The 19654-nt window shown below is 36.2% G+C and overlaps 1 protein-coding gene across 2 annotated transcripts in view; it reads left to right on the forward strand.

Annotated features, from left to right (window-relative positions):
* UNC5C (unc-5 netrin receptor C) overlaps positions 1-19654 on the forward strand; it is a gene marked incomplete at both ends in the record, with an annotated part of 418359 nt that overhangs the window by 346774 nt on the left and 51931 nt on the right. Inside the window, 3 exons of one of the 2 annotated variants that reach the window (XM_084233858.1) lie at positions 1301-1468; positions 3534-3698; positions 19351-19407. In XM_084233858.1, the coding sequence (XP_084089984.1) occupies positions 1301-1468; positions 3534-3698; positions 19351-19407 (390 nt within the window). The remainder of the gene's footprint in view (positions 1-1300; positions 1469-3533; positions 3699-19350; positions 19408-19654) is intronic. The other variant, XM_084233859.1, reaches the window with a different exon arrangement.

Consider the following 19654-nt stretch of genomic DNA (forward strand, 5'->3'; position numbering starts at 1 on the left):
TATATTGCAAGTATGTATGCATCATAGGAAATTTAGGAAATGCAGAAAAGGACAAAGAAGAAAATACCTATAATTCTGTCATACTGTCATCCAGAGATAGCTTTTAAAAAGATTTTTGTGTATACTGCTGGTACTTTCTATGCATACCTAAGATTTTAAAATAAAGGCTATACATTTTTTTTTACTTAAAACATAATGTTGACATACTCATGTATTATTAAATAGATGTCTATGATATCACTTTTAATGACTGACTAAAAGTCAATCACACAAACACATAAGGCTTACCCTATTCCTATGTCAAAATTACAGTTTTTTCAAATGTTTACATAAAAAAGTCTGCTGGTGAAAAATTCTTTCCTGTGTCTGTATGTATAAAACATTTGTTACATAGTTTTCCTAGAAGAGGAAATTTGCACAAATGATGTGCATGTATAAGGCTTGTGTGTCTGAATGAGTGACACATAAACTGGTTGTGCTATATTTAAACTAACATTTAACTGTCAAATAATTTTATTAGAAACTAATTAATAATTTCACAGTCTTTATTAAAGTATGAAATATCAGAGTATTTTCTAGAGCGATATCTTCAGCAGTGAAAAGAGGAAATAGTTTTTGGGAGTAGAATTTATAATCACATCTCTACTGACAGCTCCATCAAACACCATACATAATTAGCTTTATACACAAGATGGGTGCCCATTTCAATTACATCCACTAATTAGCAATCCAAATAACTACTCAATTAGCTTAAAACCTAGAAAGATAAGACTTTGATAACCAAATTCACTGGTTAGTTAATGAAAACAACTGAAAATTATTTAAAAAGTTGTAAAGTTTATATATGCTAAAGAAAAATCATCACTTGTTATCAAGAAAAGACAAAAAGATTTTATTTAGTTCCACACTTGAGACCCATTTGCATTCTTGGCATAAGGATGGATGTAAACATTTATTACTTTGGACAAGCTGTCAAAAGTAATTTTTGGAGGTTTACTAGGTAAGAGGATGTGTTTTTTTAAGAGTACTAACCAATGGGAAAACACAATCATATTTACTTTTCTGAGTAGGTGAGTAAATTTTGGTAAATTGTTTATTTATCTTTGAACTGCGATTCTACAGCTCTGCAATAAAACATTGAATGAGATTATGTCCATGATCTCTCCTAGTTTTGAAATTTTATATATATATTTTAATGGTCATTTGGGAGAGTAGATTTTGTTAAGTGCTAGATTTTGTTTGTGTGCCAGTGTGTGCATGCACGCGTTTAACCCACATTTCATTACTTATCTTCTTCCAGTAAACGGAGGCTGGTCCACCTGGACAGAGTGGTCTGTGTGCAATAGCCGCTGTGGACGAGGGTATCAGAAACGCACAAGGACCTGCACCAACCCAGCACCACTCAATGGAGGGGCCTTCTGTGAAGGGCAGAGTGTGCAGAAAATAGGCTGTACCACGCTGTGCCCTGGTAAATAAACCACGGTTCTAATCCCCAATGCTCCTTCCCATCCTAGAAATATGTTTTAGGGGCTATGTACAAAGCCTTATTCTTGACCTGAATGTGTGCTAAACATTTAAATCTATCATACAATTTAATGTTTTCATTCCTCCAAAATCAAGTATTTTCCCTCAAAAGAGTTACTTGATTTTGTTACTGAACATGCAAAATAGTATTAAACAGGAGATTAGACACTTATGAATATAATCCCTCTCCATTACTCAACAGAACTGCTGATAGGTTCTATAATTCAAGGGATTTGAGGTGTATTGAAAACCACACATTTTAAGAATACGGCCCTTCAGAAAGCTGTGGAAATTTTAATTGGAAATGAAATTAAAATTATATTTTAGACTGAGATATTTTATATTTCATGTCAGTTTCTGAGCGAGGGCAAATAAATATTTGAGATGAATTAAACAGGAGGCAAAGCTTTGTGACACATTGGCTAAGATTTTGAAAATACTGTGTATTCAGCTCTTTATTATCTGAACTTGTTGGTCACCTATTCTGTGAATTATTTTCTGTGGTGACTATGGCATTATAGCCTCTCTGCCTCTGAGCAGCTTTCTGTGTTTATTTCATATTTTTACCAACTATTGCCCTTTGGTAAATTGATGTCAGTATTTTCCAAGACCAAAATGGCTATTGAAAAGTTAAGCTAAAATTATTTTGAAATCCAAAAATTTAGTGTACTCAATTGGGTTAGCCATTATATTATGAATTTCATTATTTAGAAATACAGTCTCTGCACTTCCCTTTATTTTGCACAAATTTTGCACAGGTAAAATCTGTGCTGGGTTGATAAAATGAACTGGAGAGAAATATATAACCCATGGTTTTATATACCCAAGTGTTGATTTATAAATACCAAAACAATGTCGACACAGAATCTGTTGACAACTATTTATTTTTGGAACACATTTTAACACTTAGCTAGACTTAACATTTTAGTATTTTGTCTTACACTCTCCTTTATTTTATCTAGGTATTGATGGCCACAATTATAAATGCATTGAGCATTTTGACTTGAAATTGAAATGTATGTGTGCATATGCACACATGATTTGGAATAGGTTAGGTCAAAGAAAATGTCTCTTTTCCAAAGTGCTGGAAGTTGCTTATATTACCAACTTTGTATGGTTGAAATATTAATGTTCTCATCATATTTTCATGTGGGCATATTTACTTGCACAATAATTTTAATATGAAACCATATAGATTTAAAATCCTTTAAATTAATATAGTTTCTATCACTATGCATCTGTAAGTTATTATGAGATCTGGAAGATCTATAAGATACTATGAGAGAGAGAGAGAGAGAGAGAGAGAGAGAGAGAGAGAGAGAGAGAGGTGATCGGTAGATGGGTAAGTGGACAGACAGATTTACTTCTCCCCACTATGACAACTTTGTTCTCAACCTGCACAGAGATTTTCTTGCACTGCTCATAATATCTTGTGCATGAAGCATCTTGGATACAAAAAGAGGTCCCCTAATTTTCAGTATGAAAGCCATAATAGAAAAAAGGCAAACACCATTCGTATTTCACTTTGTTAAAATTAGATTCATACTATTTAAGTATGTATTGTTTGTTTTCTTTATGGTTTGTTTGTTTAGGATTTGCTTCACTTATCTTTTAAATGTATTTTAATTATGTAATATTAGGATATCCTAATCAGACAATGCCACCATAATGCACCCACTACCCAGTCACCCATAGCCCACCACCCTAGTTTATTATGCTTCCTTCCCTCTCTATACTTTAATATACTTGCTGGTTATCCTTCATCTTGGTCAGCCAGGAAGCAGGCACATATCTAGTAGGGAAATTCACAGAATCTGATGATGCATAGAGAATATGCTTCCCGGCCATGTGAAATGACTGCAGAACTCCTCAGGGAGGTCTTTTCTGAAGTTTTTTGTTGTGCTTTATTTATTTTCAAACCCCATTCCTGTCTGTCCTCAGGCAGCTGCTACTCTCTCTGACCTGATGCTGTTTTTCTGTTTGTTTGTTTGTTTGTTTTCCCATGACAGTGGATGGCAGATGGACCTCATGGAGCAAGTGGTCTACCTGTGGGACTGAGTGCACACACTGGCGCAGGAGGGAGTGCACTGCCCCAGCTCCTAAGAATGGAGGCAAAGACTGTGATGGCCTCGTCCTGCAGTCCAAGAACTGCACAGATGGCCTCTGCATGCAGAGTAAGTCCATTTTGAGAAAACAACAGGCAGTGGGGAGACCTAAAATCTAACCATTTGGGTTTCTTTGAAGGAACTACTAGAAATTAAGAATTCTTTGAGCAATAAAAATTGCAATGATATAACAGTATACAAGGTGTCTCTCAAAATTGAAAAAAGTTAACCTCTTAGGAAGAGAATAATAATAACCATGTCCAGCTAACAAATGACACACACAGTATTGGTGTCCCATGAGCAGAGAGGGATTTAGATGTTTACAGGGAGGGACCGTTTTTCTTTCCAGAATGGGAACCACAGAATAGTTCTAATGGAGTGCACAGTAGGGCATTCTAAACTCATACAGTCAACATGACTTTCAAAAAGAAAGCTGTTATTCCTAATTCATGGTCATTACTGAGCCAATGTTTATGTAAAGTTAAACATTATCAGAACAGGAAATGTTTCTACAGATTGATTTATCATTTACAATAAGCGTTTATTAGGGACATCTTCACCACCCTTTGAAAATACTGGCTTTGCGTTAGAAATTATAGTATTTATTTAGTATAAATAATATTATAAAACATAAATTTTTTAAATAGGTGTAGATTGGCCAAGTAATAGAATAAGTGCTAGAAGCTAAATGTTCCCCATTTTTCATAAGTTTGCACTTTAGATTTTCTTTATGACATGGTAGTTTGGTTTCCATACTTGTGAACTTTAACCTCTTTTTTGATAAACACTTAAGATGTACAATATTTAGCATCTCTTTAATGACCATGAATTAAGGCACTATAAATTATTATGAAATCACATCTATATGGATAAATGGATCAAATAACATACTGTCTTTGAGTCTGAACTAACGGGACTACATGTTGACATTGTTTATAATACATTGCAAATTGTTTGTGGAATAGAAACAAGCAAATATTCTTGTGTACAAGTGTTTATATTTGCTATTTAAATTTTTAAAATTTTATTTTCACCACATTTATGAAATTCTGCTTTACCTTCCAGAATCTAGATACACAGGGAGCTTTAAAAAGAAACCTTACTTAGGGGCCTCCATGGTGGCGCAGCGGGTTGAGCATGGCACTGTGAAGCTGTCCACAGCCTCTGCAGCGTGGGTTCAATCCCAGCCAGCTGTGAGAATCCCACATGGCGCGGCAGACCTCTCCTGTCTTGCCCGCTGCTACCCTCAGCAGTGTATTTCAGTCAGTCTGCCTGTTCTGTTTCCTGCTCTGTCTCTGGTGAATCCTCTCACCCTCCCACACATCTGGCCTATATCCCAGTACTTGTATAATAAATAAATAAATAAATCTTAAAAAAAAAAAAAAGAAACCTTGTATACACATAGGCTGGTCTGAATGCAGCGGTGTTTTCAATTAATTGATCACAGTCAGTTACAGATTTCTTGGGGCCTCCCTGGTGATGCAAGGAGTTAAGCACCACACTATGAAGCAATCTGCAGCCTCTGCAGTACAACTTCGACCCCTGGCCCACCAGTGGGCAACCCACATGGCACAGTAGACCTCTCCTGGCTCTCCCACTGCTCCCCTTAGCAGTGTATTTCAGTCACTCTGCCTGTTCTGCTCCCCACTCTGTCTCTGGTGAATTCTTTCACCCCCTACATCTCTGGCCTGTACCCCACCTCTTGTGTACATAAATAAATAAATCTTAAAAAAAAAGAAACCTTACTTAAATACATATAAATAGTTATGTTACTGGCAAATAAAAACCCAGTTGATCTTTAGGCAATGCCATTCTTTGAGAACTGACTGTTTCTGTGGATAAAGCATAGCTTCTATTTACAAAATGATTTAGGAACAGCTACTGTGCATTTCATTAAGGTTATACCAAAAATGCAAGAATGACAATACACCTGTTTACTAACTATGTGTCCAAAGATACAAGAAACAGCATTTGTTCCTATAGGTGTAAGTTTGAGTCAAAGATTAAAATTAAAATCTTCCATACATGAATAATTCTTTTTGACATTGAATACTTGAATGTATGGTTGAAAATAACAATATATACAAAGGCTTATTCTTTCCTTTCTTCCCTCTCTCAGTATTATATTTCTCCTTTGGGTGACTTATATCTACTGCTTCTGTTGTGAATATTTAAAAATTCCAAAGGTAAGCTATTTAATAAAGAACATAGTGCTGTGAGATGGAACACTGGCCTTTTATTACTTACACAAAGTGATACCTGAACTATGACGTTTTTCAAATACAAACATGAAATATTCAAATTGAGACTGAGAGGACAGAGGATCTCTTACTTCCTATACCAGTAATAAAAATTTTGCTTATTTTTTAGTTTACCAATATTAATAGTAAATTATTGTGTGGGAGAGGGCGAGGCTGCAAGAGGGGTGTTTTCATGTTTGTTTTATTTATTTTTTTATCCCAGTCTCTTGTTAATTCTTAAAGCATTTGGGCATTTGGATTAAATTCAGCCAGTTCAAAAGCTATTTATTTCTACAATTCTGATTTGCTATTTAATAGTTCCTACTAAGTCAATAAACTCTTTCATCTGCTCTCCTTTATCCACTCTAGTCCAACAGATAATTATAGTCTGCACTGCTATTGATTTCCTCAATGATGAAAACCAGAGATATTGCTACTCTGTGTAATCATACCTTTTTATAGTGAAAGTTATATTTTCTGTTTACCGGTAAGCTGGTGTATCTGCCATAGCATTGCTCCAAAAGTCTTGGAAAGAAATATTACTCCTAGATCTTATTTATAAAACAAGTCTTTCTAGTGGTGTAACCACAAAGCTTGCAAGAGAGGCAAGGTCTTCATTAAGGAAAAAAAAAATGGGAGTAGAAGACAGTCAGAAAATTACAATTGACAATGACTATCACTTGATATTTATTTTCTGTAGGAGAATTAGTGCCTTTAATGTATTTATAAATAATCCTTGTTCAACATCACAATATTATCCCAAAATACAACTAGCCTCCTTACCATTAAATCAGTATTCAATACAACCTTTGAATTTGCCCACAATTTGTAAATAAATGATTCAAATATAAATATAGAAAAACTGCTAGAGAAAAGAGATCCATTCACAATGTCACTAGACTATAGAGTACCCAAGAAAACAAAGTATATTTTAAAAACCAAACTGTTACTGAAGAACAATACAATGTGAAATATATAGCAAATATTACTGTCATGTTTATTAATTTATTCTAAAAGATCATATTAAGATACATTTCTTCCTTAATCTCCTCCCTCAATACAAGCACTATTGACTCAAATTATGTAGAAATATTGAATAAAATATTAAAATATAAAAGACATGCACATACACGTGGTGTGTGTGTGTGTGTGTATATTGGGAGTCAAGTTCAAAAGACATAGCAATCCTCAAGTGTCAGATATGAACTAGAAAGTCAAATCTGGAGAGTTAATTATGAGCGAACAGCAGAAGAACCAAGAGGTGCATTGGATGTAGATGCAGATGCTAGAGACTGAGAGTTAAGATTTCCATTTTGTCACAAAAGCAAAACACCTGAGGCCAAGAGTTGACAGCAAGATCCCTGAAAACACTGGGTCTCATAAACAGCTGCCTCATGGTGAAAAACAACTAGAAAACTTACCCACTATCCCAGGCAAGGCACAGGATTTAATTCATGTAAATAAATGCAAAATAAAGTCTTCACTTAAGTAACATCTCTAATAAAACCAGAATTCTACACCCAACTCTGGTGTGGGGACTATAATAGTAGAAGCAGCAAAAAAAATAATTTACATATTGGTATAACTTCTAGGGTGCCAGCAACAGCAAGCTCCTCATTTTGTTTTGTTTTTTTTTTTCTTTTACTTTTATTTCTATATATACTTTGGTACTATTTCTTTTTTATTTTATATATATTTTTACATCATTCTTCATTTTTGTACAATGTATGCTTTCTCATCTCGGTTTTAGTCCCCATGAAGTTCCCACCACCAATTCACCCATTTAGCAAGCCTCTCTTTAAAGTTCATTCCACAACTTAAGTGCATTGGTCTTTGCTAAAATTTCTAGTTCCCAAAATGAACTTACAACACTTTAATATTACCCAACAAAACAGTCTGTTGTAAGGGAGAGTGGAAGACATAATATCAGGTAAGTTGGCATTCTCAAAGCATGAACTATGGAGACATCCTTAGATATAATTATGGAGAATGACTAAAAAGTAAGTAGAACTTACAATATTATTCAATCTTTACTTTCAAATGTCCATTTAATGATTTTTGAGGATCTAATTGGGACATTGTTAATTTAACTGTCATTTTGCTTAAGAGCACACATTGGAGATTATTGTTTTTCAGAGTTCAAAATTACACTTTTGTTTTCCAGAGACTTTATATTCAATATATTATAGAATATGTAATTTCTATTGAGCAATCAGAAGTTTTCTAAATTATTTACCAGAGTATTAGTTTGTGTGATACATGTTGGAAGACCAGATATTTTAAATGGCCATTGACATTTTGAATCAAAAGTCTAGAAGATTATTTGCAAAATAATTAAATATTTCAAAAGTATAATAATATAGATGGTAAACGTGCAGTAAAGTGACATCTCTTATGCTTCGTTAATGGGGATATAAATTTTTGCAATTGTTTGGGGAAGCTATTTGACAATGTGAGTACAAAGCTTTAAAGTTGCTCACATCATGTGGCCCAACAGTCCTACTTCAGTGAATACATTTTAAGTAATTAACATGAATACCTCAAAAGATATGTGATATGCCAAATATGTTCATAATCTTTCATTTTATTATAAAAATGCAAATTCCAATTGTTAAGTACCACCATTAAATGGCATTTCGCCACTAAATTATTTATGATGATTTACCATGGAAAAGGAGAATATGCTTAATATATACATTTACTAATTTTTTTAAGATTTATTTATACATACAAGAACTGAGGTATAAGCCAGAGTTGTGGGAGTGAGAGAATCACCAGAGACAGAGGGGGGATCAGAACAGGCCGACTGACTGAAATACACTGCTGAGGAGAGCAGCAGACAAGTCAGGAGAGGTCTGCTGCCCCATGTGGGTTGCTCCCTGGTCAGCCTGGGGATTGAACTTGTGCTGCAGTGGCTGCGGATAGCTTCATAAGTTGTGTCTTAACCCCTTGTGCCACCAGGGAGGCCCTATACATTTAGTCCTAGTTATATAAAAGCATGTTTAGGAAAAAAGATTAATGAAATTTATGCATTTTCTTGGCAAGTGAAATAAAGTAATTTTTTTTCTTTTTAAATATGCCTTCCATCCCTTACATTCTTCATGCTTACTATTTTGTTATGTTTCTAATTTTAAATGACTTTTTAAAAGGGAGATGTTGACTGGCTGGAACAGCTGCATGGTCTTGGCAACAGGCATCCCTGGATTTGACATGTCACAATATCATTGACTTGCCCTGGGAACTTGGTCACATTGTTCCAATGAGACAGTATTTAAATTAGATTACCAAATGTATATAAATAAAACTCTAGGCGGCAGGAGTTACTAACAATATGTAAATCAAGCATATTTGTGTGTGTGTATACACACACACACACATATATATATATGTAAAAGGATTTTGAGGACATGGGATTTGGAACTGAGTTATAGTTATGCATTCTTTCCTAGTTGCCTATCATATACGTATTACTCTGTCCTTTGAAAGCATGCTTATTCTTAAGCTGTTTGATAAATGGGACTCATTATGTGACACTGTGTAATTTTATTTTTGAAACAAGGTCATGGTCTTAAGTAATTTCAGAAGTTCCATTAAATTTTTTAGGCCAACCGTATGCATTAGTTGATACTAAAGTATAGTATATATCATGAATATATTACATTGAATACATATCCTTACTGACCTGAAAAAGCAGTTCCTGTAAGTCCTATACTGGGGACACTGTTCCAGATTAAAAAAAAATACAGAAATTGTTCTCATTTCACGGGAATGCATTAAGGAGTACGTAGAAGCCATCAGAGTCTCATAATGTTGCATAAAGAAGCTGGACATTTTGGCTTATTAACATATTGTTAATTAAAAAAATAAATAATGAAGTCCTTAAATATGCTAAATTATATGGCATGCGGTGAAGAAGAAAAGGTAGATGACTTGCGTGTTTTTCTCACTGTTAATACTACAGAGTATTATATCTTGTTCAGAAGGTAGTAATGAAAGATCTTTTGTGCTGTCTACCGGTTTAGGTTTATTTATACCATCCCTGAAATTGTGTGAAATAGCACCTGCTTTTGCAATGTAACTTTTAAGTAGGATTTATATAAAATAGTTTTGAGTGGGAGGGGGAATAAAAAGGGAAGAAGGAACACTAGACACAGAGAAAGAAATCCATGGGGGAAAGCATTAAAGACAATCTCTGAAAATGCTAAAGAAATAAGCATATTTATCTTTTATCTTGACACAGTTGTATTATCACAACCTGGTAACATTTTTTTTTTTTGAGGTTGCATTCATTCATATTGTGTAGGGTTTAGAGGTACAGGATCACACCTTTCATGTGTATGTACCCACATGTACACCATGAAAGCACTGAAGAATTTAACTTTTATAATCTTCATAATGAGTTCGTAGTAAGATTTACTTTGTCACAGCGGGCATATAATGGTTTAATCCATGCTTACCTCTTCCTTTTGAAAATAACAATCCCAGGACTATGTGGCTTGGTCCAGAAACAATATACAAGATTAGATCATTCATTATTGCAGATATCCTACAGACTTTTGTTTCTAACTCCTTCTGCAGATGGAGGTCCTATGTAGGTATATGTAACAGTTGAAACCTGAATTTAGAATTACTCCTTGCTGAAGTGGGTTTACGCCACAGTAGACAAATTTAAATTTGCAATTTACAAATAAGAACTGTCTAGAATTGTGTCTGCATCAGTGAACTTCCTGACTTTAGGAAATTAAAATGTTATGCCATCTGCAAATTTAGCACTTTCTACTCATTAAAAAATTTACATGCCACACAGCTCATCCATTAATTTTCACATCCAGCGGAAGTGGCAGAACTATGTGTGTAAATTGTGGTGTGGACACACTGCATACCAGGGCCCCCAGAATGCCAGGTGCATTTAATGTGCATTTAACTCCTTTACAAAGAGTTGTTTCTTGACTTCAGAATGATGTGTTTATAACTGCCCTGGTAAGCATCTAAGAAGGCGCTAGTCAGTTTGCAGTGAAATTCTTGTCAACCCAGCAGTTTGATAGGAAAACATAATTGTGAGTGTCAGACAGTGAGTGCTTTTATCTATAGTTTGAAAGAGTCAATGTCATAGCTGTGTTTGTATAATCCTTGATATGTAGTGTCCCAGCTGGCGAATAAATATTCTGAGTGTGGACAGGAGACCCAACACAATGTTGTGCGTTTCCGGAATCATAAGCGAATTTACTTTTGCTTTTTCCCCTTTCTGGCAAAACATTTTCCTGCTTTTGAAAGCAGGGATGTGGTTAGAGACTCTAAAGCCCACAGAAGCCTGGTGAACATCTATGGAGCCCCCAGACAGATCGTGTGAGAGGACATACTCAAGGTCTCTGGCTTATAGGATTTCCAGACTCCAAGGAGATGGGTGGAGAAAGGTCCCTCCCTTTACAATCACAGCAAAGCATGACCCTCTTCAACATCATATAGGTGCAGGATCAGAGTTGTTCATTTCAGCTTTCTTTTTGCCCAAGATCAGAAGATAAATGTTAGACCACCTCTTTGTCAAGACTTTTCATCACTATACTTTTCTGTCAATGTTTTTGGTACCGTAGAAGGATTGCAAGGATAACAATTGTAATTAAATCCTTTTGGATTTAATTGCTTATTATTTTTCATAAGAAACATTGATGATGATAATGTATCTATACTAAAAACACTTGTATAACTTCTAATTATTATTTACCTTCTAACTTCTTATATTTATTTCTTTTTTAAAAGATTTATTTCTATTGGAGCCTCTCTGGTGGTGCAAGGTGTTAAGATGCAAACTATGAAGCTGTCTGAAGCCTCTGCAGCACAAGTTCGATCCCCAGGCTGTCCAGGGAGCAACCCACATGGCGCAGCAGACCTCTCCTGACTCGCCTGCTGTTCCCCTCAGCAGTGTACTTCGGTCAGTCTGCCTGTTCTGTTACCCACTCTGTCTCTGGTGAACACTCTCACCCCTCACACCTCTGGCCTTTACAGACCCAGCTCTTATATGCATATATAAAAATATTTTTTAAATAAATCTTTTTTTAAAAGATTTATTTTTATTTACACATATAAGAGCTGGTGTCTGGGGTAAGAAGAATTATCAGTCACAGATTGGGGAGCAGAACAGGCGGATCTACTGAAATACACTGCTAAGGGGAGCAGTGGGCGAGACAGGAGAGGTCTGCTGAGCCATGTGGGTCAGCTGCCTGGCTGGGGATCAAAATGTTGCCTCAGTGGCTGGTGATAGCTTCATAGCGCTGAGACTTAACCCCTGTGCGACCAGGGAGGCCCTAACTGCTTACATTTTTACTATATTTTAACTCTCTGATTAAAACAAGTTAAACAAAAAGATATTTTGTCATAATCACCCTTTCCCCATAACTTTATCTCTGGACTTAAAACATTCTACTGCTAAACCTTTTATGTTGATATTCTTCAACCCTGCACAAGCTTCTCTCCTCTATTTAACTTTTGTTCTGATAACCCTAGTTACATCTTCTAGTAGAATATCCTTAAATATCTATTCTTTTCCTATAAATCTGAACATATTTTTTTTTAAGATTTATTTATTTATTTATGCAAGCACTGGGTACAGTCAGAAGAGAATTCACCAGAGCCAGAACAGGCAGACTGACGAAATACACTGCTGAGGGGAGCAGCGGGCACGGCAGGAGAGGTCTGCCGGACCATGTGGGACCCTTGCCAGCAGCCAGGGATCAAACCTGTGCTGCAGAGGCTGTGGGCAGCCTTGCAACCCAGCCCTCAACCGCTCCCCACCAGGGGAGGCCCTGAACATATTTATTTTGAATGGCAATAGGTTTTAAAGAAAAACATTTGCATCAGAAAACATGTATTTGGGGTGAGGAAAAAACTCATCAAGTCACTGTCAAACAGAATCACCAGGATGCATCTGTTTTCAATATTTACCACTTTATATATTTTATTATTTTTTTTTTTTTGGTTAAACTTGTGTAGCTGATCTTTAAGTTTGATTTCACTCAACTATTGAGTTAAATTTCAGAAACTTATTCTTAGCCTACTGTAGGTCACCAAGCAAGATTTTGTTATCCTGAAATGTTAATTCTCTGCATTCATTGTCAGAGGGGTGTGCTTTGCTGTTCAGTTCAGGGTTGTGGATCAGTTTAGAGAGGCATGACCTACTGCTCAGGCAGGCTGGAGCAGAAATTACCAGGGCAATTTAGATAAATGACATAAGTGATAAGCAAATGACCTGTTCTATTTTTGTTGTCATGTCCTACAATTAATGTATTCATTTGTTTGGAGTTCCTTAAGCCTCTGTCAATAAGTAAACCCTCAGAAGAGTGGTAAATTATAATAAATGGCCATGAGTAGCTTTGACAGTAATGACCTTTGACATCATTAGTCCAGTCCTCATGGGCAGGCTAGATGAGAAACAACCTAAAAAAAAAAAATCTGAGTATGCTTATTTTGAATGACAATAAGGTTTTAAAGAAAAACATTTGCATTAGAAAAAATGTACTTGGAGCAAGGAAAAAAACTCATATTTTGGCTTAGTATCAAGTCACTGTCAAACTGAACCACCAAGCAGCCAGGTCAAGGATAAATGAAAATCCATGAGAAAATATTCTTCTAATACCAGAATCATGAAAAAAAGGACACATCTTATAAAGTGGTGTGCTGTACTTCAGAGAGACAAATACGCTAAAACTTTCAAAAATGTGATTACTTAACAACATGTACTTCTATAAAAACACACTTAATACTTTTATAGGTTTATAATTAAGTGATGTCATATTTATAGCTTATAAATTAGCCCCATATAAGACTGAATCAATCCTTTGAGTTTAGTCCTCACATCACCATAAAATCTATTAAGGAAAGTCATGGTGGCCTCTCCATATTGAAATATATTGCATAAACCATGCAAGCAAGCAGGTACACTTTATAAAATTCCACCATCTGCCTTTTGAGTAGGAATTTGAAGCTAGTCCCCAAAGACAGAGTTTTAAGTTGCAAATATCTACTTACAAATTTTCTTTGTAAGTATTCCTTAAATCTGAGTCACTGGGTCTCAAATTTTGGAGGGCATTGAAATTACTGTATCATAAATATTTAGGTTTAAGGGAATTTCTGGTTCTATTTTAACTTTATTCACTTTCTACCTAAGGCACTGTCTTCTTCCAGCCCATATACTCTGAGGTCAGGAAAACCTCTCCTTTGAAGAAACATGGCCTTTAAATCTAAGCACAGGAGGCCTCCCTGGTAGTGCAGGGCTTAAATTGTCAGCACTGTCAAGCTATTCCCAGCCACTCGGGCACGAGTTTGATCCCCTGCCTAGGAGCTGACACGCATGGTGCAGCAGACCTCTCCTGTCTCACCCACTGCTCCCCACTCTGTCTCTGGTGAATCCTCTCACCCCACCTCGATGGCCCTGCTCATCTCTGGCCTACACCCTAGTTCTTGTATGCATAAATAAATAAAAATTAAATCTTAAAAAATTAAAACTAACCACAGTAAAGAGGCTACAGGGCTGGAGCATTTCCTGCAGCAGGAGCACTACTCCCCATTGGTTCCCCAGCGCCTGTGCTGAGATGAGAGTGGCCAGTGGGGCATTCTCGGAGCCCAGGCCTGTGCACATCTACACAGCAAGAGAGGTCATTTCGAAATTTGTCATGAATGAAGGAATGTTTTGTTCCAGACAGTTCTTTCAGGACAAGACTGTTCCTTCAATTGCAGGCATTCTGCATTCTTGGTCCTCACTCACTAAATGTAACAAACAACCCCCTAAATATTATGACAACCAAACACCCCCTTTTTGCCCTGTTTCCAAATACTCCCTTTAGCGAGGCACCACCTCTGACAAAGAAATCATTTTAACATCAATTTGTCCTCTGGCCCTGGAAATACTCTTCTGAAACAGGCCACTATATCTTTGCCAGAAGCCACAAAGCCCAAGAATACATCTCTTTACAAGGAGAGGGTGAAAGTATACAACACTTAAAAGAGTGAATTGTTTATGGTTTCTCAGAAAAACTGGACTCCTTGTGTATACTAACTAAGGAATCAGAAATTGAAACAAATTTCCAATGGTAGCATATAAATAATAAGCTGTGTTGACACTACAAATAAAATCCCAGAAGAACCCAGATTCTCAGTGAATGTATAATATGCATCAACATGACATCGATACAGTTGATATTTTTTGATTGTTTGCAATGTATCAGCACTTTTCCAACTCTCATTGTCTTTTCTGCAAATGTGGAGTACTTGTATCCCCTCACACAGATGAGAGTTCTGATGCCGAGTTGGGACGGAGTTTGACCAAGACCTCCTGACTGAGGAAGGGACAGAAGCAGGGTTCAAGCTGAATTCTGTGCGACCAAAAATCTCAATTTTACCCACATGACCAGCAGTTGTGGTGCTTAGTCAGTCAGCCTTACTTTCTAATACTAGAGTTAACTGAAATCCCCAACTTATGAACCAGGCTGTTGATAGTGACACTGAAAACAATTATTCTGCACTGTGTTCTTCCAGAAATGTTATTTCTCATTATTGCAAGCACTGCTCTCAGCAGGTCACCTCATTAGCTGAAGAAAATGTCCCCTGTTGTTCTGTGTGGGACGGATCAGATAGAGAAGCTTAAAAACAAACTCCAGAAAGTGATTCTGCGTCCCTTCATTTAGGGGATGGAACAGTAATCCCCTTCTTTTCTGATCCTTGGCCTCCTAAGTGATGTTTTAGGTGTGTAGTAGCAGAAGTGTTTTGAAAGATAAAAAAGTTTTACAGAGTTGCTATCCAGAATTCTTTTATCAGTGTTTCCATAGCCGAGTAAATTGGAGTGTTGAGCAATTGGTGAATGCCCTTGTCTAAGCAGAACAAGGCACAGTTCTGCTTGCTTCAGTAGCCTCATGCTGAAGCTTATCAAAAATTTCAGGGTCGGGGCCTCCCCTGGTGGCGCAGCGGTTGGGCACTGGGCTGTGAGGCTGCCCCAGCCTCTGTAGTGCCGGTTTGATCCCCAGCCGCCAGCGAGGATCCCACATGGCACGCAGACCTCTCCTGCCGCATCTGCTGCTCCCCTCAGCAGTGCATTTCGTCAGTCTGCCTGCTCTGCTCCCTGCTCTGGCTCTGGTGAATTCTCTCACCCTCCCGCGCTTCTGACTCTACCCAGTGCTTGTATAAATAAACAGGTCTTTAAAAAAAAAAAAATTCAGGGTGAACATCAGACCATCCCAAATATTCCATTTTATGCTTTCTTCTGTGCTTTCTTTCTCTTTTTTGAAAGATTTATTTATTTATGAATACAAGGAGTGTGGTACAAGAGGTGTGGGGGGTGAGAGGATTCACCAGAGACAGAGTGGCGAGCAGAACAGCAGACTGACTGAAATACACTGCTGAGGGGAGCAGCGGGCGTGTCAGGAGAGGTCTGCTGTGTCATGTGGGTACTCCCTGACCAGCCGGGGATCAAACTTTTGCTGCAGTGGCTGCGGACAGCTTCACAGTGCTGTGCTTAACCCCTTGCGCCACCAGGGAGGCCCCTCTCCTGTGCCCTCTTGCCTGAAAAAGATAAATTCTTAGTACTTGTCTGTTTAAATGTTTGCATGTTGTAAAATAACAGTTCAGCTAGATGGTTCTATTTGGCTATGAGGAATGAGTAAAAGTGAGACTTTTCATTTTGATTTTAATCTAGAACAACCTCAATTACAAGTACTTCATCTAATGTCTTGATACATCAAATATATTGATATTGATCGATAGCTTTTTTCCCCATCATAGGTGATAGAAACAATCCATAAAATCCTCTTATTTTGCTCCCTTTAAATTTATTATCTATAGAGAAGCCAAAATGATCATTTCAAAATACATTTAACCATGGTCTTTGTATTTCATTTACAATAAAGTCAAAATGCTTCATCATGGACCACCAGGCCCATGTGATTTTTTCCACTTCTCCCTCTCCTGGCCTTCCCTTTTCTTTTCACCTCCCACTCACTACCTCAACTTCTCTATTTTTGTGTCAGAAATTTTGCATCTACTGTGCCTCTGCATGAAACATTGTTCTCTCCTGATCTTTAGTTGGCTGATACCACCTTACGTTTCAAGTTGCCTTTCAACAGAATGTTATTCATGCTTGATTCCCTAAGTTGGTCATCCTGTATCTCCACTCACATTATAGTCTTTTGTTTTGTTTTGAAGCACTTTTTTTCCGCCTTTGAATGATGTTATTTATTATTTCCTTTATTTGCTTCTTTTCTGTTAAACTATAATGAAAGCAGAAACTTTTCCCATTGTAACCCTCTGCCTAGAATAGACCCAGAATATAATATGGTTCAAGAGTATTTATTAGGTGAATGAATCAGTGAATGAACAAATGAATGGTTTTATGCTTAGAATTAAATAGAAATGTTAGATAAATAAGGTACAAAAATATTTGTTAACTGGATCAGAGCTACATGAATGTGGAGAAATTGAGATTTTATCAAAATATAAAGTTCCCTTTTATTATTCCTTGATCTATTTGTTAGGTGTAGGAATTGTGTTGGGAGTAGGGGGATAAACCCAGAAAAATCCAGAACTGTTTCACAGGGATAAATTCCAGACCATGTTTCATCTCTCTAGAAATAGGCTTCTTTTACTAGGCACAGTTCTGCTTTCTTCAGCAGCCTCATGCTGAAGCGTATCAAAAATTTCAGTTGAACAGGAGACCATCCCCAAACACTCTATTTTATGCTTTTTTCTGTGCTCTCTTACCTGAAAAAGATAAATCCTTTGACATCTTCCTACTTATCATCATCCCTACCAGTCTAACAGCATTACACATCTGGCCTCCTCTACCAGCAGTGAACGAACCTATTTTGCTTTAAGTCTTTGGGTTTCAAAAATAAATAACCTTTTCTCTAATGCCTGTGTATGTCCTAGATGTCCCTTTATTGAGTTCACAGAATACAAATAGGGAAAGGTTATTATAAGACGGAAATGTTTAAAAATGAAAATCAAACCAAATCATGGATCCAGACAACTGGAGAAAGGAATATAATATTTATAAAACTGAGTAGGAAGTTGCAATCAATGCTCTAAAATAAAACATTAAAAATTAATTCAAACCAAGCCTGTCTGTGCTGCAGCAAACATCTCTTTCATTAAGGGACCACGGCATGTTTCTCCAGAATTAGTTTCTCAAATAGGTAAGTAGCTTGTAACAACTATGTATTCTGCAAACTACAAAAGATCTAAGTAAGGCTTGGTTTACAGTTACCTTTAGTATCCAAGATGAAAATGCATACATTGTGCAAAAATGAAAAATGATGTAAAAATATATAAAATAAAAAAATAAAATATACAAAGTACAAAAAAATTAATGGCCTTTAAATTTCAACTATTATGATTCTTGCTGTTTGTCTACATTTTTTGTCCTTGAGTATTACCAGGAAAGTTTAATTCACATGATGCTTATTCATCTTCATTTGATTAATCAAGTGGTACTATATCATTTTATGAATTCATATGTTGTAGAATATTAAATGCTAGGTAACTATAGGTTTTCTCTTAAAATTTTCGTTTCAAAAATGCATGTTTCACATTTTTTGAAACTTTTTCTCCCAGTCTTCTTCATCATCTTTTTCTCTTCCTCCTCCTCATTACTATATTATTATTGTTGTTATTGTTGTTGTCATCATATTCCTATCTTGGAATACACTGAAAGAAAGAAAACTGAAATTGCTAGTGATATTTTGCATTCACTATTGAGATGAGATTCATATTTTGCCCTATTTACACCATTCTTCTGAATCCTTTAAATAACCTTATAACCTTTAGGTTCTATTGACTTTTTTTAGTGATTTCAAATAAAAAGCATTCAGTTTCCTTTGTATTGACAAACTGTCTAGTCACTGGGCAAAGCTTATTGGATTCCTATTAAATGGAGGGGCAAAATACAAGAGAAAATCCAAAAAGCGGCTTTGAGGTAGAGGGAGAGGTAGTCTCTGCTCAGTTCAGTAAATGGGTATTTAACCTTTGACCAATGATGACAGGTCTCCTTTAGTTCTATTAGACCAAGAGCAAGCTGTTATGATTAAATAAAAAAAAAAAAAACAGTTTAGAGCCATACTGAATATGTCCTGGGAATTAAAGCATATGGCAGGGATAAGGAAAAAAGATTTTCCTTATGCTAATGACCCTTGATGTCTGAAATAAATTAGATCCATTAGAGTTTATGCTCAATAAAAGAAAGACTTTAAGCACTCCAAAGTTAGTGACTCGAGACCAGTTTTTACTCTGAAATTCAATCTGCCTACTTATTAATTCTTAGTAAGACTCCCGAGCAGACAGGAGATGCAGAATCATAATTCTGTGCTGAACCAGAAGTTTAAAAGACCACAGGTTTCTTTTTCTATTCTTTTAATTAAACCATTTTTCATGCCTCTCATTTTGTTTCCCTCATTAATTTGATTTTGTTCCCATTTTCGTTTCATTTTTTGTTTCTTTTCAAGGTTTCATTTATCCTATTTCAACTGAACACAGAACCCAGAATGAATATGGATTTTCTTGTAAGTTGGATGTTTGGTTTTTATGTTGCTGTATAATCATTTAATGTTATTGCCCCCAGTTCAAGTTTACCTTTCTTTCCATCACAGATGTGCACACAGGAAATAGGCGCCTAATATATTCTAACATGAAAAACAAATTAGATTTTCACTGCTGAAGAGAAGAAAGGGTCATTTCAAGTCCCTGCCAGCTTTAAAATCTATCAGTCTACCATTCAAAGGTTGAGTCCCAGTGAATGACAAAACATGT

The sequence above is a fragment of the Talpa europaea genome (assembly GCF_964194135.1).
Source record: "Talpa europaea genome assembly, chromosome: 5".
NCBI classification, from domain to species: Eukaryota; Metazoa; Chordata; class Mammalia; order Eulipotyphla; family Talpidae; genus Talpa; species Talpa europaea.